The following is a 26,128-nucleotide window of genomic DNA, read 5'->3' as shown; positions in this document are numbered from 1 at the left end:
GGGATTAATCCTAAAGAAAAAAATCTCCTGTATTTACACATATTTTCCTTTGTGAAAATGGATTTATTCTTCTTTACGAAATAGATGATGGTTCCAATTTGTTGTCCTTAAATATTTGGACATTGATAAGTTCAGGCTTGAGTGAAGGGTCCCACCAAGCAATGCTTCAAGTAAGTTGAAAGAAGGATGGCATAATTAGAAAAAGGAATTTGTCTTATGTGCCTAACCGCTTAAAACATTGAACAGATTTTGCCTTCCTACTCTCCTGATTTCTAGGGAAAGGATTTGGGTGCTCAAGCTCTGGAAACCATAGATGGAGGGGTTTTTTTGTTTTTGTTTTTTTTTGAATCTTTCAAATGATCATCATATTTAATAAATTCTGCTAATAATAGTTGAATTCTCTAGCATTCACAGCCATACTTTGTTTTATTGTGTCTTTGCCTCATTTGAAAACACTAGATACAGAAATTCTCATTCTGGTGTCAGTTTACGTTTTGGGTCTTTTTCCTTCTTCCCTCCTCTTCCTGCAGGCATCTCTAGGTACAACAAAATACTGCAGTTACTTCTTAAAGAATATGCAGTGTCCAAAGCCTGACTGCATGTACCTACATGAACTGGGGGATGAGGCGGCCAGCTTCACAAAAGAGGAAATGCAGGTAGTAAAGTAATATGAATTATCAACTTTGCAGCAAAGGAAGTATTTTTCTATATAACTTAAAATTGCAAAAGCAAAAACTAAGAATTTTATTTTTATTAAACTGTTATTACTTTAAATTAGCTTTTTCCAAATATGTGGTTGTTCTATGGAATATCAGTTCTGCAGGACATTGTTATAATAAAAAATGCATCTGTGGTCCCCTAAGTTTTGAAAATGTAGGCAAAACTAAAGCTAAGTGGAGTATTGTAAATATGAGGTTCCCCTCTGCCATCTCTGCAAGTGTGCTAGAAAATAATACTCTGTTAAGTGCCACTGAAAAGCTTAATTGTTTTTATAAAATGATTCTACCCATGCAAGTGTCCACTGAGTCAGTGTCCTGTAAAGGGTGAATTGAAGGCTTATTATCCTGTATTCTTTTTTACATTTCCTGTTCTCCTGTCTTCTTTCAATTTGTAGTATAAACTTGCCTTTACAAGTAAAAATATTGACCATACGGCATATTAAATGAGCATATGCCAAAGCACAATGCTGCACTTCCCCATTATAGGTGAAGACTTCAGATTGTTGCTGTGGACTTTACAGGAATACTTCTCCTTTAGAAGGTGGGGGAGCATTGACTATTGCCTTTCATTCTCCAGGTCAAACTAGAGACAGTCTAGGAGGGGCTCCTTTCAGAGCAGATTGTTAAATGGAATGAAATATTACCCTTTTGACTTGGAGTTATTACTGATTAAATCACATTATAATAAACACATTGGAATTTCTTTACAGTATGTATGGTCTTTATGATCCAGAAGCAGTGTTAAGAGACTTTCCAGGTGGTCCAGTGGTTAAGACTTCACCTTCCAACACAGGCGCTGTAGGTTCGATCCCTGGTTGGGGAGCTAAGATCTCACATGCCTCACAGGGAAAAAAACCAAACAATAAATATTGTAACAAATTCAGTAAGGACTTTAAAAATGGTCCATGTCAAAAAAAAAAAAGAGCTTAAAAAAAAAACCAAACCCCAAAACTAAGTTCCCTGTGATATTTAATGGGGACAGATGACTTACTTGTTTCTTGCTTATCCAGTAAATGGTTCTTGACTTTTTTTCTTCTTTTGAATGAAACTTTCTTGGATGAAATCTAAGGTTGAGCCATTTCATGCTGTATTTTGACTAATGAGAACTATGCTTTACTTATGGGTATTATTACAATAAAATATCTGTCAAGGAGTTTCTAAGCCCCAGTTGATCTCACTTAAGTATTATTAAAAAGTAAAAGAAAATGGATGGGCAGTCCATTGGAATTTATTTGTAATGCTGTTTAACCTGTCTCTGTAAACTGCCCCTGTTAAACCATTTGAATACCAGTTTGAGCTCTTTGTGGCTAATGAAAGCCATAATATCTCCTGAAGTATTGCTTGCAGAAAGAATTTTCAAGGCTTTTTTTTATTTTAAAGATGTAAAATCCACATCTAAACTGTGTTTTTTCTTAACAGTTTAAAATTCATTTCATGTTGTTGACCTGTATTCATCTCTCTCTTTGAGTTTAAAATTACTTTGAAAAGGCGTTTCTTCATTAAAACATTTTTTCAGTGTAGAAAGGAAACGAACAAATTATATCATGGCAAAAACTAGGTCTTTCCTTGTTACTGCATAACTCAAAATTCAGTACCATATGAAATATTTGTATAGTTGAACAGGCAAGAGCCCTCTCAGAACAGGGAACAATGCATTGTGCAATATATATGAGACAGTTGTGCTGGATCACATGATACTGCCCTTGTTTTTATTGCTTTGTTTTTGTTTTGATCTGTTCTGGTTTTGGTTTTCCCATAACATCTCTTTAGATCACACTTTAAAAATAATTAACAACCCTGAAGGTAAGTAAAAATGTCCTTGCAGTCATAATATACATGCAAAGAATAGAAAGTTATTCAGTGTAATTTCATTGTAATTTATTTTTGCATGTGACTAGTTGCACAGTCAGTTGTTTAATTTCTTCCATCATGTTTGTAACACTGCATTTTGATAGACAGCTACCAACTCCAGAAATACAGAGCTCTCTTTGTCATGTATAGGGCAGGGATTGGCAAACTTTTTCTGTAAAGGGACAGTTAGTCAATGTTTTAGTTTTTCTGGTCATATGGTCTCTGTAACAACTACTCAAATTTGCTGTTGTAGCACCAACAAGGTCATAGATAATATGTAAATGAATGAGCATTACTGTTCCCTTCAAACTTTATTTACAAAAACAAAGCGGCTGGCTCTAAATTGCCATCTTCTGGTCCAACGTTTAAATATATTCATTTTTATGTAAATGTGTTACTTAGTCTTAGGATAATGAAAAATATAGTAAAATCCTTCATCTCTGAGTTACTTTTAGTGTTAATCTCTTCTAAAAAGAGAGATTGATTTTCCAGTGATCTTCAGAAAATTCTGTAATGACCTGTTAGAAAACTTAATTCTTTTGTGGAAAGATGGGGAAGTAAATTTAAAAGGGCCCCTCTAGTTTTTTAAGCTAGCAAAAATGTTGTCCATTAATATGTTTTTTCTCCACATAAAGTGGTTGAAGATGTGCTTAATTAATGGAATATGTCTCCTGTAGTTTTGTTGAAACTTTCATTGGTCTAGAAGTTCCTGTGACATCTTCCTCACAGGTTTCTCTGACACTGTGACAAATCCTTATGTATTTTATTTAGGATAGCTTTAATAATTCAGAAAGTACATCAGCATTTTATACCAGCCACTTTGTGAGTCCCACTGCAGTTTTAATTTCTTCTTTCACTAGGCGGGTAAACACCAAGAATATGAACAGAAACTCCTTCAGGAATTATATAAATTAAACCCCAATTTCCTTCAACTGTCTACGGGTTCAGTTGATAAGAATAAGAACAAAGTGACACCACTGCAGAGGTATGATACGTAAGTACCGATACTAGTGTAATCAAATACCTTAACCTTCTTGTCTGTCATTCTTTTCTTTTCATTCTGCATCTTTTTCAGGCAGGATCCTTCTTGACAGTGTCTGTCATTTGTGCAGAATTGTTGTACTGTAGGAAATGTTGAGTCACAATTTCTGGGTTTGAATATTTGCTGCCTGCTGCTCCCTGGTAATACTTCAGATGAGCCTCTCGATGCTTCCCCTTTGCATTGATTTGCAGACTACCCTGAGCCCCAGGAACACTCTCCTTGATAAAAAGGGAAATTAAGAGATGTGGGTTATTAAAAGGCTCTTGTCACCTAATGGAGGTTTCCTTCCTGATGTAATGGTGGGGTGTGGGGTGTGGGGTGGGGGGGGTGGGTGGCACAAAATACTGTAAAAGGGACAGAGGGTTATTAATCTGAAGCATTTTGTGTTGGGGATACAAGTATTCATGTTTGTCTTGTCTCAGGAATCACCAAAGTCTTATGTCCTCTGAGTGAGGAGGGTATCCCATATACAGATCTTTTTCATCTTGGAGACAACTTGTTTTTGCATAGACCTATATTCTGTTCATGTTTAAACAAATTTATAATTTTATGTATCAAATCTCATTCTGATATGGTGATCGTCACATCTTGGATTGTATTTGGGTTTGGCCTGTCAGAAAATGATATGATTAATAAAAATGATAAATGGGGGTTACACTTTATTCTGAATATATCTTATGTTTGTGTTTGGATCTTTTTTTTTTTTTGTAAATTTGGTAAGTCTAACTTTTATAAAGTGAATTCATCTAAAGTAAATAGCTGTAATCAAATAGGTCAGTTTTCTTTTTTAAAAAATTTATTCCAAAGTTGAATTTGTTTAAATGATGCTTTAAAGGTCTGGGTATTACATAGTCCTATTACAGTCCCATATCTGTTTAGCATTAGAATAATGTAAGGGCCATTTTTAAGCATAGCTAATAATAACCACATGGATTGTTGTTAGAGTCAGTTTCTTCAAAACTTATTCTTATATTTAAATTCTTGGAAGTCCTTGTTAAGTTTATTCACTTTAATAGTGAAGATTATTTATAAACGCAATTCAAATTTAAAAACTTCCTTTTATTTGCACACACATATGTATGTATATATATATATATATATATAAAAATATATAGGTGACCATAGAGCAAAACATAAAATTATTATATAATAAACTACATGAAATTTATTTTATCAAAGCTAAGTATAAAAGTTAAGTCTAAAATCTTTGGGGGTTGATAAACTTTGACCCTTTCCATTGATCTTTTTGTACCCACCCCTATGTTTATTTTATTAAGAACCTATGCTGTTATTTACCTCATTGGTTGCTAACTCTGTAGTACATTATGTAAGAATTTGTAGTAAAAATTTATTTCAGATGCTTTTAAATACACATCTTTATTCTCATTAAAAGTGTTGTCATTCTAATTAAAGTCATGTTCTGGGTTTATAGCCCCTAAGAGAATGCAGAGCAGAAATGTAAAATTTAGATGATCTCTTTGTGACAGCATTTGTTATTCCCTGAATATAAAAGTAATGTTGCTATTGAAGGAGAGCTGAAAAATATACAAATGCATAAAGAAGAAAGTAAATATTGTATGTGATCTCAATACTCAGACGTTTTCACTAAAATGATTTGGTGTATCTTCCTTGCAGTGTGTGTTTCCTTGTAGTCCTTTTCCTTTCTGTGAATGTATATATGCAGAAAATCGCATTGGTTTGTTACATTTTAAAATTTAATACCCATTATTATGAATACTTTCCCATGTTATGAAAACATAATTTTTATGACTGTGTAGTATTCCATTATATGTGAGTATTGCACGTTTATTAAACCAATCTCCTGCTGGTGTATATTATCTTACTTTCATTTTGGTGCTATTATTTATAACACTGTGATAAATATTTTTTCATGTAAACATTTTGGTTATAGTTTTGATGATCTTAGAACTGCTAAGTCAATGTTTATGAGTATTTCCTTGAATTAAGTATTTTTTTCCTGCACACTTGCCAAATTTGATAAAATCTTTCATTTTAATTTGTTTTTGATTAATATACTGAACTTCTTATGCACCGTGAATTCATATCTCTTTGCCATGTTTTATTGGTGTATTTAAGTGTTTTCTGTGCAGTATATAGGCTAGCTTCTCCCGTTAGTTGACCAAGTCTATTTGTTTCAAAATATTTAAGTCTTCTGTGTCGCTCAAGAAAGTTTTTTTTGGTCTGTTCCCTGCATTTTTAAATCAAATCTCCTACCATCACCTCTTCCTGTCTAAGAATTTCTAGGAACTAAAAATTAAGCAACAGTGTCAGAAAGTGGTATAATCACAATATGAAAACACCTTATTATTTTTAATTTATTGGGCTTTTTTCTTTATATTAGAAGTGAAAATTGAAATTTACCAACATGTCTTTTCAGCATTTTAACAGTAGTTAGCTGTCTTTAACTTATGTTTTTGTGATGACTTATTAATATAGATTTACTAATATTTTATTAACTTTGCCTTCATATAAAGTATAGCAGAGCACATTTATAATTGTTTCAATTACAGGAGAGGAGTGTCATAGCAACCACAAGTTGTAGGGGAAAAAAGAAAAGGGGGGAATTGAAACAGTATACCCATTTAGTAACTTTGCCCAAAATCAGTGCAACTGAACTTCAGCTGGGACCAGAATAAATTTTGACATGATTACCTTTGCTTAACATAAGTACATGATAAGTGAAGGATTTTTGAGAGAGGGAGAAGAGTTTTTTTTGTTTGTTTATTTAATGCAAGGCACCCCCCCCCCTCCCCGCCCCAGGATTTGTTAAGGACAATTGATGGCCCAGGCTACATAGAGTTATCGGTGTTTTGTTTTGTTTGGCAAGCTCCTATAGCTTGTTTTCTTTGCTTGCCAACCCCTGACAGAGAGTAAGTTTGACTGTCAATATTACTGAACATCTGCTTTGGTCTCCACTTGTACCTTGTCACCATACAGGGTACAGGTAGGGATGGATTTGTAAACAAGTTTTCTTCTTCCCTCAGGGAAGACCTGCCAAGTTAGAATGAAGAGCAGTACAACTCTTTCTGTGGTCCTACCCCAGAGAGAGAACATTTTTCTTATTTGAGTTGAGAATTAAACTTTTAGGGACAAAAAGAATGGCCCCTTTTCTTTTCTTGGCATTCCTGTGTAGTGAGCAGCAGTTTTAGAAGAATTTCAAGAAAGCAAAACTTGAAAATTTATAGATTGACATTAAACTGAAATGTACTTTTCTCATGTGTAATTAAGGCAGATTATAAATATTAAGAATATCATAGCTACTAATCATTACTGAACCCCAACATGGTCCCTTGATACACATTAATGTTAGTAAGTGAAATTTTCTATGTCTTATTCCTGTATCACTTAAATGAATAATTAATTAGAGGGTGTGTATCATTTGTTCTTCACACACATCCCTCCATTATTATGGGTTTGAGAGTATATCAGTCAGATTGGGTTTTGACTGTGGATACGCTGTTTCTCTATTAGTTATTTTGAAATGATGAATAAAAATGTAGTTAAGGGGAAATAAGGGAGCCATGCAGTAGTGATGCTTAAGGACTAGATATTCTGTTTTTAAGTTCAGGGCTTTGAAATACCTTTATTTACATTGAGGTACTATTTGTGCACCAACTGAAGACTTAGACAGGGCAGTAGTAGCTAAATGGCTGCTATATGCCCAGGACAGTGTATAGGTCTGCTTACCTTGGGGGGACAGATTACGGAATGTGCAGATCACGCAAGTAAAGTTTATGACTTGATATTGTGACTCAGAGAAGACACCATTGAAGGAATTGAGATGTTCAGCTTTAGATTTAGGTAGAAAGAAAGTTGAATAAAAATTTGATGTCTTCTGTGTTCATTTAGTAGTTCTGTGTGGTAGACATCATTGTTATCTTACTGCTGGCAAGAATACTAAATCTCAGAGAGTTTAGGTAATTTACCAGTATCCTCCACAAGTAAGTGATAGACCAGATTCTGACCAAAAGTCTCAGTCAGTTTTAAGCCCAAGCTCATTCTTTCACTCTGCCATTTCTTAATCTAGAAGAGGTGAAATTTAAGACTCTAACATGAATTAAAAACTCTAGCATGAATCAAACTAAATCAGTTAAACTATGCCATAACGGTATGTAGTTTGACCTTGGAAGATCTCTAGTACTTAAGGCTTATACCTCAGGATAAATATAATGGATGTACTATTAATCCCAGGGAAGGCTTAAGCAAAACCTTCCCTAAACCACAGATTGGTGGCAGTAGAGGATAAGCTAAAGAAATGGTGAAAAGAAAATTTCTCTAGAAATTTGTCCATTTTATCACATTGAAGGAAAAGGTGTATTTTTAAAAACTATATGCAGCTATATTTGTATTGAAAGTCAAATATAAGCTCTAATAGACTGAAGGCATAATGAGAGTGCCTTATTTATTTAACAGAATGGAAGTAGGCACTGCCTGAATCATATTCTTCTGTCCTAATATCATTTGATAAACCCCTGAAATTTAGAAAGGATATGGTCCAGATAATTATATAAAATAGTCTTGAGTAGAACGTGTTAAATCATATATAGACTTCTGAATATCTGCAAACTCTGAAATCTTCTGTAAAATTGTGTGTGTGTGTGTGTGTACTTTTCTGGAGGGAGGATCCATGACCTAAAAATAGTTATAAATTACTGGTGTATGTTGATACCTATAGAGGTGAATTCAGGAGCAGTATAAAGCAGTAATTCTCAAAGTATGGACAAGTGTCATGAAAGGTAGCCTACATTGTTTTTGTAAAGTGGACCCCCAGTAAGGCATTCCGTCTATTGAAGTAGGTAAATTATTTACATTTCTCAACTTTTATTTTTGTATAAAGCTAAGGCTGCTTACTGTTAAATTAAGTAGGTGGTAAAGTTTGCTAAAATTGGGTATTTATATTAAAATTCATGAATTATTAAATTTTTCTGAACTTATTTCTCAGTCTTTCCTTATTTTTCTTAAGAAATCTTACTTAGTCCCATGATATATTTGGATATATAAAGTTACTGCACATGTGCACATACATACTGGAAAACTAGTCAGTCAGCTCTGGTATCTTGCTCCACTGAAGTAGAATATTTTCAAAAAGTTTAGAGAGCCATGGGTATTTTTTCCAGAGGGTGGTTGTAGTAAGTGCAAGGAAGGGAGGGGAAGGGTGGGTATCGGTAGGAATGGGTTAGAGATCGAAGTTTTTGGTGCCTTTATTTCTTAGAAGAAAAGACACGTCAAATATCTTTTTAAGATCAAACTTTATTACTGAAATACAAAATTATAATGAATAGATGGAGATTTTGCTTTTTGTTTTTGAAAGCTTGCAGTAGTTTATGATGTTTAGGATGGTGGATGTCCATCTTTCAGTTTTAATATTAAGGATAATTAATTTTTTGTGCTTACCAGTAATAAAAGCATTTATTTTCTTTCATATTTGGTATGTCCTGGAGTTATGAGAAACTTGCAGTTAGAATCATACTTGCCAACTACAATCAGTCTAGGTTTACTGAGGCATTTTTCTCTTGCCATGTTAATTGTGTCATGTAACTTGAGATGTGGCCATATATTACTAGCAAAGTAATTTTAGTGTCAATGTGTATTTGAAGCCCCTGTATCAAAATAAACTCTTTAAAAGCAAGCTTCCTGTCTGTAACTTAAATTTGTCCTTTGCAGTAGCAAATGTTTATCTCAGTTATTTAAGACTTTGGCGAGCATGAAAAATGAAAGTGAATTATTCTCAACGAATAAGGGAATATTTAGGAGCAGTATAAGTATGTACTTGGGTATATAGTAACACAACAGAAATTTGGAAATGTCCATTATACTGACATTTGCCTTAAATTTTACTTTATGTTCAAAATGCAACAAAAATTAGTACAACCTTGAAGACTTTTTATCTTTTGAATATGATAAACCAGGAAACTAAACCTCACTATTTTTCTTATCCAACTCCCAGTCCTTGAAAATGTTTTTTTCTGTTTCCTCTACTGCATAACTGCTTGTTTTATGTTATAATTTTTAGAAAGCAGCAAAGAGACTATCTTTAGGAATTTGGTTGGTGTCACCACCAAGGAAATTAAAGGAAATCAAACTCAAAAATTGCCCAGTGGGCCAGTTAGAAACTAGCAAAGTTGACTGAGCATCTGAAGATCCAGAGAGAGGCACTTTGCAGATAGTTGTGAATTTGGTTTCTTTAACTGTAAAACAGAATTTAGATTTGATGTTAATGATTCCTTCTAGCTCTAAAGCCTAATAATTTCAGAGACTTTGAGGAGACTTGATACTTTTTCACTGTATTCCTTTTCCACTAGAACAGTGATCATCAGACACCAAATATCTCAATTTGGACTGAGTCAGAATCTCCAAGGACAGAATCTAGATATAGACTCTATTCTTTACATAAATAAATATAAATGTTTATATTTTGCAAAGCTACATAGCACCAGATTCCAACTGTTGGGTTAACTGGAAAATATTTACTCCTGAGAAATCTGTAATTTCACCATAGATTTCAGAACTATTTTATAGATTTCAGAACTATTTAGGACTAGAATTAAAAAAAAAAATTTAGTGAGACTATGAAAACATGTTTACAAATTTTTATCTACAGGGATTTATACACACAGCATTACCTTCTAGAAATAATACCTTGATTGTGTTATGAAACCTAACTTTAGTTCAGTTGAGTCGCTCAGTCATATTCCACTCTTTGTGACCCCATGGACCAGGCTTCCTTGCTCATCACCAACTCCCAGAGCTTGCTCAAACTCACGTCCATCGAGTTGGTGATGCCATCCAACCATCTCATCTTCTGTCATCCCCTTCTCCTCCTGCCTTCAGTCTTTCCCAGAATCAGGGTCTTTTCCAGTGAGTCATTCTTTCACATCAGGTAGCCAGAGTATTGGAGTTTCAGCTTCAGCATCAATTCTTCCAATGAATATTCAGGACTGATTTCCTTTAGGATTGACTGCTTTGATCTCCTTGCAATCCAAGGGACTCTCAAGAGTTTTCCAACACCACAGTTCAAAAGCATCAATTCTTTGGCACACAGCTTTTTTTATAGTCCAACTCCCACCTGACTACTGGAAAAACCATAGTTTTGATTATATGGACCTTTGTCAACAAAGTAATATCTGTTGTTTTTAATATGCTGTCTAGGTTTGTCATAGCTTTTCTTGCAAGGAGCAAGCGTATTTTAATTTCATGGCTGCAGTCATCATCTGCAATGATTTTGAAGCCCAAGAAAGTAAAGTCTGTCACTGTTTTCATTGTTTCCCCATCTATTTGCCATGAAATGATGGGACTGGATGCCATGATCTTTGTATTTTGAATGTTGAGTTTTAAATCAGCTTTTTCACTCTCTTTCACTTTCATCAAGAGGCTTTTCAGTTCCTCTTCACTTTCTTAGGTTTCACTTTTTATGAAACCTAACTAACTATTAGAATTTCCTAATCCCACTTGAAACCAGTGCTTATCAGTCAACTGTGTGATTCATGTGTCTTGATTTCTCTCTCTTCATATTGTTACTGGACAATGATGGTTCCAAGGCTAACATGCTGTTCTTCCACTTCTTAAACCAACTGAACTATGAGTGTAGCCACTGCAGCCAGGACCTTGCATATTTGTTACTACAGCCCAACTTGCAAAAATTCTGTTGGGACATTCTGGCCTTTCTTGGGGCCATACCTAATCGGCTGAGATGATCTTTGATCTCTTTAATTCTGCTCCAGGCTCAAAGGGCTCAGTCGAAGCAAGGAGAGGAAGACCTCAAAGAACCTGTGGAAAGCCAGCAGCATGAGATTGAATCCTGGACCCTGGAATTAAGGGCTTGATGGAGAAACTGGTAAAATCCATCAGCCAACTGAAATGCCAGCAGGATGTCTTTTGCCTCCAATGTAAGAGCCAGACCCAGTGAGGATACCCTTTTTGGACCCCTATCAGACCAGACAGCAGCAGCTTTTTCAGGAAATTCTCCGTGAACTGGTCTAAAGGAGTAAGGAGGTGTTGGATGCCTCCAAAGGACTACTGGGCCAGTTACCCTAATTAAAGTATTGCTGTTGAAGTTGGAGGCATGGAATGTTCAGCAGCACAAGGCCTGCAGTGCAGTGCCCCTGGACCATTGGCTGGATCAGCTGGAGAAATGTTCACAGCTAAGCTGTTGTTTCACCTGAAGAAGCTGATGGAATTGAGTTGCTCAGTTATATATCAGGACGACCCTCTGACCCAAGGGGCAGACCTGTGAAAGGTCCCATAGAGAGAGTTGCTTTTATGTCTGTTCCACAAAGCCTTTTTGGTAGAAACCCAGCCGTGCACAATTCCCCATTGGCCCCTCATCCTCAAGGCTGGGAGGAAGTTTACTGTTCAAACAAGGCTGCTGAAGAGATTCCAGGAAGGCTGTGGGTCACTGACTGCAGAAGTCTCCACTGACAGTAATCTTCCTCAATTATAGTCATCCCTTGCTATTCATGGGGATTGATTCCTTAGGATGCCAAAATCCTCGAAGGCTCAAGTCCCGTATATAAAATGGTGTGGTATTTGCACATAACCTACACACATCCTCCTGTATACTTTAAATCATCTCTAGATTACTTATGATACCTAATGCAATGTAAATGCTAGGTGAATAGTTGCTAGCACAAGGGAAATCCAAGTTTGCTTTTTGGAACTTTTCTGGAATTTTTCTCCTCTGAATATTCTTGAATCTGAATAGGTGGAACCCACAGATGTTGATGACCAGTTGTACAAAGTTTATAGAAGTTCAACATTCTGACTTCAAACCAGAAAACTTTGTGCCCCAAGAAGAAGCAGAGTCAGGTTTTAATTTGGTCTTTGGCTCCCTGACTCCGGAGCAATGTTCAGGTGGTTCTGGAAAGGGCAACAGTAGGGGACTGCTGGGTGCAACAGGAAGTGCGCATTATCAGCTTCATGGTCGGATACAACTACCAGGATCTGAAGCAGGAGCTGAAAACAGACACCTTCTCTTTGATGATTATTTCTAATGTGAACGTACTCTTGATTGCCTGGTTCTTGATTCTTTGGTTCAGTCTGATCAGTTCAGACCCCTAGAATCAGCAGTTCTTTTCCAGTACTGCCAGGGATGCCAGCTTCTGAAGACCATCTCTGGCACCTTTCTGCTGCACTTCAGTGAATCATTGGAAGGGGGCATTATCTGCTCCTGGTTGAATGATGATGAAGTGCAGCCCTGCACCAGGAACGTACTCCTGTCATTCTTGCTAGCTGAAGTCATCAACTACTAACAACCTCTTTGAGGAGAACTTACCTGAGAACCTGCAGTACTTCCTCCACTCCTGAAGCCCGAGGGATGAGGCTTTTGGGTGCTATTATAGGAGGAAGTTAATTTTCAGGAACAGAGGAAATACCTGAAACATAGACTCATTGTGGTCTCTAAGAGACAAGTGGATGAGCTAAAACAACCACTAGAGCCAGAACTGGAATCATTAGAGGGGAAGCCCAGACTGGCACAGGGAGCCAGAGCTAAGCCTGAAGTTAGAGTCACTGCTTGAGCAGGGCTGGATCTGGAACCAGCAGTAGAGCGTACTCTAGGCATGCTATCACAAAGAAAGCCAGAGCCAAACCCAGGACCTGAACTGGAACTGGAGCCTGTTCTAGAGTCATTCCCATGGAACCCTAAGAAACAGGTGTCTATCTTCATTAGTAAATGTGATATTTATGTTTGCTTTCCTTTCTTAACCTTCTTGGCATTGATAATGGGTGGATGTATGTTGAATGTAAAACAACAAATTTTATTAGTATGACAGAGCTTAATGAAGAAGGAATTTGGACACTTGATCCCAGGGGGTTGTGAGAACTTTGGCTGGTTAGTGGTAACTCTGAGATACATGTTTTCTGTTCAGCCATCAGAGTGCAAGAAGTGTACATTTATTGCAGTTAGACTTGGGAAATGTACTTTTTCTTTCTATTGAGTTTATACATTCATTTGCAAGGACTCCCCCATCTTTATTTTCCATTTTGACACTGATAGTTGCATTTACTATGGCAGGTTTAATTTTAATTGACCCATGTTTTTTACATAACAAAAACTTATTTTTTTACAACCCACATAACAAAAAACTTTCTAGTTATATCCTTATTCCTAAAGCTGTCATCTCTTATTCCTTGAATTTGTTAATTATTCTTAAAATAAATTGAAGAATATACTAAAATTGAATGGGACTTAAGCTTACTAAATCTTGCCCTGATCCTGATTTTTCAGTAGCTGTCTTTGAATTGATGACACTGATATCAATAAGACCTTCCCAGATGAAGTGTTAAGTATTCATGAATCAATGTTTATGAAACTGCAGTTGGTATGGTGGAAAAGATGCTATAAATTATTCTAATTAGTTGTAATCCAGAAACAGTCTCAAGGTTTAATTCTGAATGCTATAATGTTTTCATATATTACCCTTGACATTAGCAAGATTGACCTCATCTAAGTTGAAAATTATTATTTAGTGCTTTCTAATGATGATAATTGAGGTGGTGAACCAAGATGAAGACACTGAAGTTTTCTTTTGTGGTATTTTGCTCTCATCTTTCTGTTTCTATGACTACTCCTTCCTCTCATTTTTAAGCCCTTATTCCCTATTGCAAGAACAGTGCAAATTTGGGGAAGGTGACAGTGTAGATAGCACCAGGAATCAATCTCTCCACCTGGACAACAATTGCACTTGCATAATCTGTCTAATGAAACTGTTCTTGAACTCTTGAGGTCTTTTGAAGGCTTGCAACTTTCAGGAAAAGACCTGGCAGTTAATTTTGGTCAACTTCCACTCTTAGCACAGTAGCTTCCCACCCTCATCCCCAGCCACATGGCAGGTGCTGTGTACATGTTCCTAGAGCAGCTTGCCTATAGCTTGTGGAAGACAGGATGGACAAAGTGGACCATGTCCTCAGATATTGAGGATCTCTGCTCTGATTGCTGATCATGGCTTCTGATCACAGGTGCAAACAGAGAGGCAGGCAAGCATTGTTGTATCTCCTCTTGTAGTTACAAGTCCCTTCCTCTCTGACTGAAGTGATTTCCAGAGAATTTGATGGACTGATACCCACTTGCCATACCCCTTTAATTTTTACTTTTTCTCCTTTTGGGACCTGGGCATTAAAGACTAGGACATTCAAAAACAGCTACATATAAGGAAAAAATTAGAAAGTCACTCTGCATGTCCAGGGAAGGCTCAAAAAAGACCTGAGAAGACCTTAAGTTTACAGCTAAGACTAATTCTCAGTACAGAGATAGCCTGCAACAATCAAAAAAAAAAAAAAAACAAAAAAAAAACACCAAACACAGCAACTGGTAACAAAAAGAGCAAATACTGGGGAAACGGGAGAATCTGCTTTCCAGAGGTAACATGTTACTAGATAGATTCAAATGGACAGTGTTAAACAAAAAAATCAGAAGGCATACAAAGAAACGGAAAAGAATGATCCATTCAAAAGAAAATAATAAATCAACAGAAACTGTCTTTGGAAAAGACCTAAATGGCAGATATACTGGACAGTCTTTAAATCTTATAGATTCTTAAAGAATTAAGGAAAGTTGTAGAGAAAGAAAAGTGATGTGTGAAGAAAAATGGAAGCATCAATAAAAGGTAGAAAAATTTAAAAGAAACTAAAATATTCTGGAGATGAAAAGTACAATAATTGAAACAAAAAATGCTCTGGAGGATTCAAAGACAGATTTGAGAAGACAGAAGAAAGAATCAGCAGACTTAAAGATAGGGTGATGGAAATTATCTAGTCTGAGGAACACACAAAAATTGAGGAAAGGTGAACAGCCTAAGGGACTTATAGGATTCCAGGGGACCAGCAGATGCATTATTGGAGTTCAGAGGAGAAGAGAGAAAGATGCAGAGAGAATATTTGAAGAGATAACGACTGAAAACTTCCGAAGTCTGCTGAGTATAAACATCCAAGAAGCTAAACAAATTCTAATTAAGGTGAATTCAGAGACCCACAGTGAGATACTTGAGACAGTATAATCAGAGAGGGCAAAGGAAAAAAAGAGAGAATCTTGCAAGCAGCAGGAGAAGCAAATCATCACATAGAAGGGAATCTTCAGTAAGATTATCAGCAGATTGCTTATTAGAAAGTTTGGAGGCTGGAAGGCAGTGGGCTGATAGACTCAAAGTGCTATAAAGAAAAAATATATATACACCAACCAAGAATCTTCTGTCTAGAAAAACTGTTCTCAAAGAGTGAGGGAGACACTAAGATATTGCCAAATAAACAGAAGCTAAGGGAATTCAGGACCTCTAAACCTGCCCTGCAAGAAAAACTCAAGAAGTCTTGCAAGATGAAATAAAAAGACATTAAGCAATACCCTAGAGCTGTATGGAGGAAAAAGATCTCAATAAAAGTAAACCTAGTGTTATAACAATGGTTTGTAACTATGCTTTTTTCTTCCTGTAGACCTTAAGAGCAGTATGTTTAAGGTCCAGTACATTAGTATAAAAGCTAATATTACCCTGCTTCATGACTTCAAATCTTGTTTTCTACATAATTTAAGAAACTGCATTCAGAAGAATTACTAGGGGCACACAATGTATGAAGATACAGTTTTGTGATATCAGTAACCAGAAGGGCTAGGGAAAGGAACTATGAGTTTTGGTATATTGTTAAAGTTAAGTTAGTGTAAATTTAAGGTAGACTGTTGTGACTTTAGGATATTAAATGTAATTCCCATGATAGCAACAAAGAACTCTAGAATGTACACAAAAGGAAGCGAGAAACATTTCACTACAGAAAAATAAGCTAAACATAAAAGAAGATAATAATGCAGTAAACGAGGGGGGGAGGCTATGAGACATATAGAAAACAAATGGCATGGTGACATAAATAACTTTTTACTACCAGTTATGTTAAATGTAAATGAGTTCAGTTCTCCATTCAAAAGAGATGGGCAAAATGGATAAAAATACATAGTCCAGCTATATGCTGTCTATGAGAGGCTCACTTTTGACCCAAAGTCACAAACAGGCTGAAACTGAAAGAATGGGAAAAGATATTCCATGCAAATAGGAATCAAAAAAGATTAAAGGTGGCCCTACTCATAGCCCATGGACAGAGAAACCTGGCAGGCTACAGTCCATGGAGTCACAAAAGAGTCAGACACCACTAGCAACTAAACAAAAACTACTTCTAATATCAGACAAAATAGACTTTAAATAAAAAAGATTAATGAGACAAAAAGGACATTATATATTAATAAAAGCTCAGTACAGCAAGAAGATAGAACAATGATAAACATTTACACACTTAATGACCAAAATATATGAAGCAAAACCTGACAGAATTGAAGGGAGAAATAGTTCTGCAATCCTAGCTAGAGACTCAGTACCCCACCCATAATAATGGATAAAACAACCAGACAAAAGATAAGGAGAGGATTTAAACAACACAAACATATACAGAACACTAGATACAGTATATGTACCTAATGTACAGTATATGACCACTGTACCTAGTGTTCTGTATATGTTTGTGGTGTTGTTTAACAATAGAATACACATTCTCAAATGTACATGGGACATTTTCTAAGATAGACCATATGTTAGGCCACAAATCAAGTCTCAGTAGATTTAAAAAGATGAATATACAAGGTATCTTTTCTGACCACAGTGGCATAAAGTTAGAAATCATTAACAAAAGGAAACCTAGAAAATTCATAAGTGTGGAAATTAACACTTGAACAAATGGGTTCAAAAAGACATCACAAGGAAATTAGAAAATACTTAGATGAATGAAAATGAAAACACAGCATACCAAAACTTCTGGGAAGGAGCAAAAGTGGTGCTAAGGGGGAAATTTATAGCTCTAAGTGCTATATTACATTAAAAAATAAAAAAGATCCCAAGTCAACAATCTGACCTCACAGTTTAAGGAGCTGGAAAATGAACAAATAAGCCCAAAGCTAGCAGAAGGAAGAAAATAAGAAAGATTAGAGCAGAGATAAGTGAAATAGAGTATAGAAAACAATGGAGACAATTGAGGAAACCAAAAGTTGGCTCTTCAAAAATATCAACAAAACTGACAAAACTTTAGCTAGGTGAACTGAGAAAAAAGAATGTCTCAAATTACTAACATAAAAAACTGCAGTGGGAACATTGCTACAAATTCTCCAGAAATAAATATGAAAGTACTATAAACAGTTGTACACCAACAAATTGAATAACCTACATGGAATGATTCCAAGAAGCACAAAACCTATCATGACTGTGTTACAAAGAAATAGAAAGCATGAATAGATGTATAACCAGTTAGCATATTGAATTAGTAATAAAAACTTCCCACCAAAGAAAAGTTCTGGACCTAATGGCTCGATTGTTGAATTCTACCAAGTATTTAAGGGAGAACTAGTAGCAGTCTTTTTCAAGCTTTTCCCCAAAATTGAAGAGAAGAGAATGATTCCTAATTAATTCTATGAGACCAACATTACCCTGATAACCAAAGCCAAAGACACTGTAAGAAAACTTCAAACTCCTAACGAACATTGACGCACATATCTTTAACAGAATACTCACAGAGTTCAGCATGTTGAAAAGATTAAATACCAAGACCGAGTGTGATTTATTCCTGGAATGCAAGGATGGTCTAATGTATGAAACTTGAACAGTACAATATGCCGTATCAACAGAATGTAGGTTAAAAGCCATATGATCCTCTCAATTGATGCAGAGGGAGCATCAGACACAAACATTTTTGTGACAAAAACCGTTAACAACCTAGAAATGGAAGCCACTTTGGCATAGTAAGAGCCATATATGAAAAACCAAAGTGAACATCATACGCAATGGTGGCAAGATTGAAAGCTTTTCCTGAGACGAGGAACAAGGCAAGAATGGGATGCCTGCTTGCACTACTTCTCTTCAACACAGCATTGCATTTTCTAGCCATAGCAATTAGCCAAGAAAAAGAAGAGGCATTTAAATTGGAAAAGAATATGTAAAGTTATCTCTTTGCAGATGGTATGGCTTTATACGTAGAAAATTATAATGATGATACACAGAGAGAGACACATACACACCTGTTAAAATTGATAAATGAATTCAGCAGTGTAGCAGTATATGAAGTTAACATACAGAAATCATTTGCATTTCTATACATGAACAGTGAACAATCTGAAATGAAATTACAAAAGCAAGTTCATTCACAATAAGATAAAAGAATAAAATACATGGCTGAAGTGACTTAGCACACATGTACGCATGCAATACTTGTGTAAGAATATGAAACATTGCTGAAAGAAGTTTAAAAAGACACATAAATAAATGAAAAGACCAATGTTTATGGCTTGGGATACTTAATATTAAAATGTCAGTTCTACCCAAAGCTGTCTACAGATCCCAGTCCTGTCAAAAATCCCAGAGTTTTTAACAGATGAAAAATCCATCCTAAATTCATGCAGAATCTCAAGGGACAAATAGCCAATATAATCTTAAACAAGAAGAATAAAACTGGAGGGCCCATACTCCCTGATTTCAAAACTTATACAAAGCTGCATTAATCAAAATAGTATGATATCAACATAAAGATAGTCTACAGACCAGTGAAATAGAGAGCTCATAAATATTAACTCATATATAGCCAAATGATTTTTGACAATGTCACCAAGACCAGACTACTGAGGATAGGACAATCTTTTCAACAAATGGTTCTGGGAAAACTGGATATTCACATGCAAAAGGATGAAGTTGGTTGCCTGCCTAACACGATATTCAAAGATCAATTCAAAATGGATCTAGCATCTAAATTTAAGACCTTAAACCTCCCCTTGCCCCCCAAAAAACCTTAAGAGAAAATGTAGGATAAATCTGATGACATTGAATTTGGCAGTGATTTCCTGGAGATAACACCGAAAACACAGGTAACAAAAGAAAAAATAGATAAATTGGACTTCATGAAAACTTAAAAATATTATAAATCAAAAGACACTATCCACAAGTCACAGAATGGGAGAAAATATTTGCAAATTATAAATCTCTTAAGGAATATTAACCAGAATATGTAGAGAACTCCTAAAACTGAACAGCAAAAAGTGTCAAATTCAAATATGGGCAAAGGACTTGAATAGACATTTTCCCAAAGAAGATTTGTGAATGGCCACTAAGCATATGAAAAGATGAACATCACTAATCGTTACGAATATACAACTGAAAATTACAGTGAGATACCCCCTCAGACCCATTCTCCTCGCTATAGCCACCATCAAAAAAGCAGAAAACAAGTGAAGAAATGTGGGGATATTGGAGCCCTTGTGTACTGTTGGTGAGAATTTAAAATGGTACAGCCTTTGTGGAAGAAAGTATGGCAGTTCGTCAAAAAATTTCAAAATAAAATTACCATATGATCTACCAATTCCACTTCTATATATAAGTGTAAGAGAATTGAAAGCTGTATTGAAGCGGTATTTGTGCAGCATTACCCACAGTAGCTTGAATGTAGAAGCAGTTTCAGTGTCCATGGATGGATGAATGGACAAACCAAAAATGGTACAGGGATTTCTTTGGAGGGAATGATGTTGAAGCTGAAACTCCAGTACTTTGGCCACCTCATGCGAAGAGTTGACTCATTGGAAAAGACTCTGATGCTGGGAGGGATTGGGGGCTGGAGGAGAAGGGGACGACAGAGGATGAGATGGCTGGATGGCATCACTGACTCGATGGACGTGAGTCTGAGTGAACTCTGGGAGTTGGTGATGGACAGGGAGGCCTGGGGTGCTGTGATTCATGGGGTCGCAAAGAGTCGGACATGACTGAACTGAACTGATACAATGTAATAGTATTTGGCCTTAAAAAGGAAGGAAATTCTGCTGTATGTTACAACATGATGAACTTTGAGAACATTATTATTTATGAAATAAGCTAGTCACAAAAAGATAAATACTCTATGATTACAGTTTATACACAAGGCATTTAGAGTGGTCAGAGTCATCAAAACAAAGTACATGGTAGATACTGGAAGGAGGAAAAATAGAGAGTTGTTGTTCAGTGGGTATAGAATTTCATTTTTATAAAATTCAAAGTTATGGGAATGGATGTTGGTGATAGTTGTACAACAAGGTGTATTTAATACCACTGAAGTGTATTAATCTTTCTAAAACGTTGCTTTATTTGTATTATTTCTGTGCTCAAAAAAATTTCCAGTGGCCTCTGATGTCTTTCTCTTCTTACCTCCCATTGTTAAAATCATCCTATATGTTAGCTAAACTAATTACCTTTCTCTCAACCTTTTCTACAACCTTTTGATTCTTGAAATTCTTGCTAATCCTGCCTTTAATGCTGCCTGCCACCACCCGACCCCACTTGTCTTCCTTCTAACATGTAAATATTTTTTAAGGGCCTAGTTAAATTTGAACTTCCCTAGGAAACTTTTCCCAGTTGCCCCTCTTGGAGGGGCTTCTCTTTCTTCTGAAGATTTATGGCACTTAGTGTTTAAACTTAGTCCATTTAATAGTTGACACTGACTGGTGTTTGTTGTTGTGCACCTGTCTTGTTACCCAGCTACCTCTAAGTTTAGTGGGCCCAGAACTGTATCTTAAAATTATTAGGATTACCCTCTTGACAATAATATGAATTCATTTATTGATATACTGTGAATAGTAAGTAAAAGTGTTCTTCAAGGAAATTTCAGACTTACCAGTCAGATTCAGGAGCATCTGGCAGTGTTTCTGTAGAAGATGCATTCAGATTGGATACTAGTTCTTGTGAAATTATTCCAAAACAATCAAATACGGTACCAGTAAGTTGTTGGTTTGTAAGGTGACTTTATATATGTTTCCAGACAATAAAATAATTTTCAGAAATTTGAAATCTTAAGTTTTTTTTGCTATAGTATTATATCAGAAGTAAGTATTAGTTATATGAGTGCCAAAACTTTTGTTCATGTGCTGGATTAAAGTTTGTTATAGAAATTGCTTGCTTGATCAGTGTTGTAATGTTTATAAAGATTTCTGTTTTAAGTCAAATGAGTTAAAATGGACTTGAAGTTAGCAAATCTGTGTTACTTTACTGTGATACTGCATTTTCTCTTACGGAAATCAAGTTTTACTACTTTTGTTTGAGGCACGAAAGTTTCTTTCTGTTAGTCATGTGTGGTGTGTTTGTGTTTATGTGTGTATATGTATATACTTACATACGCCTTCTCTTAAGGTTATGATTAGGCTATTGAAGTATTAAAAATGTATTGATTTTAAGAACCTGTAGATGACATTTCAGTAACTTTTATGCCCTCTGTTAAGCACCTAGAAAAATAGAATTTTTTCAGAATTTTAATGGGGAATGTGTTTATCATGGGCACAAACTAAATAATGGATTAGTATACTTTTCCCCCCCAAAACTGTTGTTTCACTCATTGTTTTTGGAGAGTCTAATATTAGACTGTAAGTCACTCAAGGATAGAGATTTTATCTTAACACTTTGTGTCCCCAACATCTAACCTAATATTTTGCATCTGAGTGCTTTAGTAAATGTTAAGATGAAAAAATGTCTATTTTTCAGGCTTTGATTGTAGGAGAATAAATTTACTCTAATTTTTATTTTTTTACAGCCCTATTGACAAACCTTCTGATTCTCTCAGCATAGGGAATGGTGATAATTCTCAGCAGGTAAGATTGTGATACTATATTCCCTTATTTACCTGCCATCTGCTGAAATAAGACCTTCTATGCAAGTGAATTTTCTAGATAGTGAAAAATACTTTAAATACTTAATTTAAAAACACTTTTAGTGAACATCTTTGTTACATGTATAATAATTAGCTGTCTTTTTCTCCACAGAATAGAGCATAATGTAACCCTTTCTTGATGATGCAGAAGTATCATTATGACCATATGTTACAGTTGCTGTTCATTGTTCAAGTCCCTAAGTCATGTCTGACTCTTTGTGACCCCATGGACTGCAGCACACCAGGCTTCTCTGTCCTGGAGTTTGCTCAGACTCATGTCCACTGAGTCAGTGATACCATCCAACCATCTCATCCTCTCTTGTCTCCCTTCTCCTCCTGCCCTCAATCTTTCCCAGCATCAGGGTCTTTTCCAGTGAGTCAGCTCTTCATATATCGGAGCTTCAGCTTCAGCTTCAGTCCTTCCAGTGAATATATATTTATGGTTGATTTCCTTAAGGATTGACTGGTTTGAGCTCCTTGCAGTCTAAGGGACTCTCAAGAGTCTTCTCAAGCACCACAGTTTGAAAGCATCAGTACTTTAGTGTTCAGTCTTCTTTATGGTCCAACTCTCACATCTGTACATGACTACTGGAAAAACCATAGCTGTGACTGTTTGGACCCTTGGCAGCCGAGTAATGTCTCTGCTTTTTCATACGCTGTATAGGTTTGTCACAACTTTTCTTCCAAGGAGAATTTTAATTTAATGGCTGCAGTCACCATCTGCAGCGATTTTGGAGCCTGAGAAAATAAACTATGTTACTCTGCTATGTACCAATACATTAGTGTCCTTAGAATCCCTCATATTCTTGGTCTTTTTGACCTGACACGAAATGGTCCCAGACTAACATGCCTTCTGCATTCTTGATTTTGAGTTGTTTCTCTGTCCTGTGCTCCCCTGTCCCTTGTTGTCAACTTTAACTTTCTTTTTTTTAAAAATCTTATTGAGTTGATTTACAACGTTGTGTTAATTTCTGCTGTACAACAAAGTGACTCAGTTATACATATTCTGTCTCATATTTTTTTCCATTATGTTTTAGGGTATTAAATATAATTCTGTCTGAAATGCAGTAGGATCTTTTAATCCACCTTATATATAAGTTTGTATCTGCTAGTTCCAAACTGACTTTAATTTTCTGTTTCTTTCAATGAACTTTCCCCCAAGTTTCCCTCATTCCTCAAATGACTTTGGGCTTTGAAATGGTTAAATCAACTTCAAAGTTGTATCCAGTATGATACTGAATGAGGTCCTAATCTGTAGAGCATGCTTTGTATCATATTGTCTGGTTGTTAGCTTTTCACTACACCTCCTTACATTCTTTATACCCTCTTACTTAAAAAAAAAAGTGTTCTAATCTCTTCTGTAAAGAATGTGCAGTTTCCCACAACGTGAAATCTAAATTACACTGCTTTTCTAAACTTTTTGTTCATGAGTTCCATGAAAGTATTTGAAAATCTGCATGTCCCTTTGTATATTTTAAGTTAACATTAAATATTTTTTTCATAATAAGTTAAAAATAGTCACAAAGGATGTAATTTCCAGCTTATTATAAGTTTTTGTATTTTTAAATAAATAGGGACGGGGGATCCTGGTAGGCTGCCATCTATGGGGTCACACAGAGTCGGACACAACTGAAGTGACTTAGCAGTAGTAGTAGCAGACTATATTGGTTTTTAATTAGTATTCGAGAGATTTAAGTATCAGAATGTTTTGTTACTCCCTCATCCATTTACACAAGCTTGTCTTTAACAATGGGAAATTTTACATCCTTCCTTGACCTGATTTTTTTTAATAAAAAAAATTAATCATTTAACATAAAAGCTAAAATTGTATTGGAAATTTACTTCTTAATGAAGCAGATAGGGCTTTTTAAAATTAGTTTTCTTGTATCCATGGATGAATATTACCCTTTGGCACAAGGAGATGTTTTAGCAGCCATCTAATCGTGTTTTTGTTTTCCTAAATAAAAGTGCTGAGATATCTTGTTCGTATATATAAGTAAATGAAAGAAAGAGTATTATGTCTATATCACTCAAATTTTCAAACTCTTGAATTTTAAATACCTAAGAATCATATTAAGATTTATTATAAAAATTAGTTTCAATGATGTGTTTGGAAACAACTTGATTAGATATTTTCGTCTTGTTTAAAACCAAAGTATTGGGAATCACTTAGTTTGCCAAAGAAAATGTAGTCCTTAAGAGTCAGACACTCTGTCATTACTAATCTGAATATTTCTAATAAAGTTGTGTTTGGCTTCCAGAAAGTTTTCACTCTTGGGCAAAATACTTTGATTAGATCCCAGAGAGTAAGAAATAGTGAGAGAAATTAGGTTGTAAAACGAGAGGATACTGGCTGTGTCTTTTCAGGAGGGTCAGTTTTGTTATATAGAAGAGTACATATGTAAGTAGATGTTTTTTCAGCTGCACTGTGTGGCATGTGGGATTCTAGTTCCCCTACCAGGGATCAAACTGCGCATGCTCCTTACAGCAGACGTGTGGGATCTTAACCACTGGACTGTCAGATAAGTCCGAAGTTGATGGATCTTTTTGAAAATTCATACAGTCCTAAAAAAAGTCTCTTAAGTATCCCGTTTTTGAAGATCACTATTCTAGTACCTTTCATTGCAAGCCCTTTAAATTATGGCTTATTGTTGTATATAATATAAATTTATGTTGATTATTCTTTTCTTTTCCTATTTTATTTAGATATCTAACAGTGATACACCTTCACCACCTCCTGGTTTATCAAAATCCAATCCAGTCATCCCCATCAGTTCATCCAATCACAGTGCACGGTCTCCTTTTGAAGGAGCAGTAACTGAGTCACAGTCGTTATTCTCAGATAATTTTCGCCATCCCAACCCTATCCCAAGTGGGCTTCCTCCTTTCCCCAGCACCCCACAGACTTCCAGTGACTGGCCTACAGCACCAGAGCCACAGAGCCTCTTCACATCAGGTACAGAGCAACACTGCATGTGTTAGTAATTATCCTCAGACTAAAATCAGCCCTTCACTGGGTGTGCTGTTACGCTGTTTTTATCCTCTTCTTTTTTCATAAAAATGTAAACATTTAAATTGCAAGAAATTGGATGGTTTTGAGAAGAGTTGTGTGATCTAGAAGTTACTGTGTTAACAGACTTCTCCAGAAATGAAGGATTAGATCATTTTTTCAGTATTCAAATACTTATTCCTCTAGGAAGTATTAATAGTAAGGGCTTACAGTTTTTAATTAGATTTGTATTTATATAGTTATATTTTAAAAAGTGTTTTCCCAGCTGACAAAAGAAGTATGTTAGTTAATATCGAAAGTTATATTTTGGAATTTGAACCATTTCCAGTTTCATTCATTTGTTCTCATTAATGTGAAGGATAGCATAAAATTAAGACAATGTAAAAAAATATAAAGATTAAATAGATACTTTTTTCATTGTTATAGTCGTATATAAAGCATATATTCAAAATTATTTATACTTGTGTCTTTGAGAAATACATTTTAAAAATAAACTCTAATTGAATTTTCTGACCATATTTATTACTTTATTTAAACAACTGATTCTGGGTTTTGATGATGAATAATTGAGAGTATGATTTGGGTTTCAAGTAGTACTTTGTTTTCCTTGATTAGCAAAATCAGTCTGTATCATTCAGTTTTTGAAGTTAGTAACTTAAAAATTAAATCATTGTTTAAAGTATCTGAGGCCAATTATAATTTTACAGTCTTAATGTTCTAATAGATCATAACAGATTTTGCATGTATTTATTTGCCTTTGTGTTATATAGTATGATGTTTCACTAGTATGGAAGTGAGATATATGTTTTA

General features: G+C 35.4%; 1 protein-coding gene across 10 annotated transcripts in view; it reads left to right on the top strand.

Moving 5' to 3' along the window:
- Positions 1–26,128, top strand: part of CNOT4 (CCR4-NOT transcription complex subunit 4) — a 153,299-nt gene that overhangs the window by 95,987 nt on the left and 31,184 nt on the right. For 7 of the 10 annotated variants that reach the window (XM_059885717.1, XM_005205769.5, XM_059885716.1 and 4 more), the window contains 4 exon segments: positions 531–656; positions 3,431–3,564; positions 22,192–22,249; positions 25,015–25,264. In XM_059885717.1, the coding sequence (XP_059741700.1) occupies positions 531–656; positions 3,431–3,564; positions 22,192–22,249; positions 25,015–25,264 (568 nt within the window). 10 annotated transcript variants of the gene reach the window in all.

This window comes from Bos taurus, chromosome 4 (genome assembly GCF_002263795.3).
Source record: "Bos taurus isolate L1 Dominette 01449 registration number 42190680 breed Hereford chromosome 4, ARS-UCD2.0, whole genome shotgun sequence".
In the NCBI taxonomy this organism is placed as follows: domain Eukaryota; kingdom Metazoa; phylum Chordata; class Mammalia; order Artiodactyla; family Bovidae; genus Bos; species Bos taurus.
Note: the sequence above shows the minus strand (reverse complement) of the source record. Positions and strands in the feature narration are given on the sequence as shown.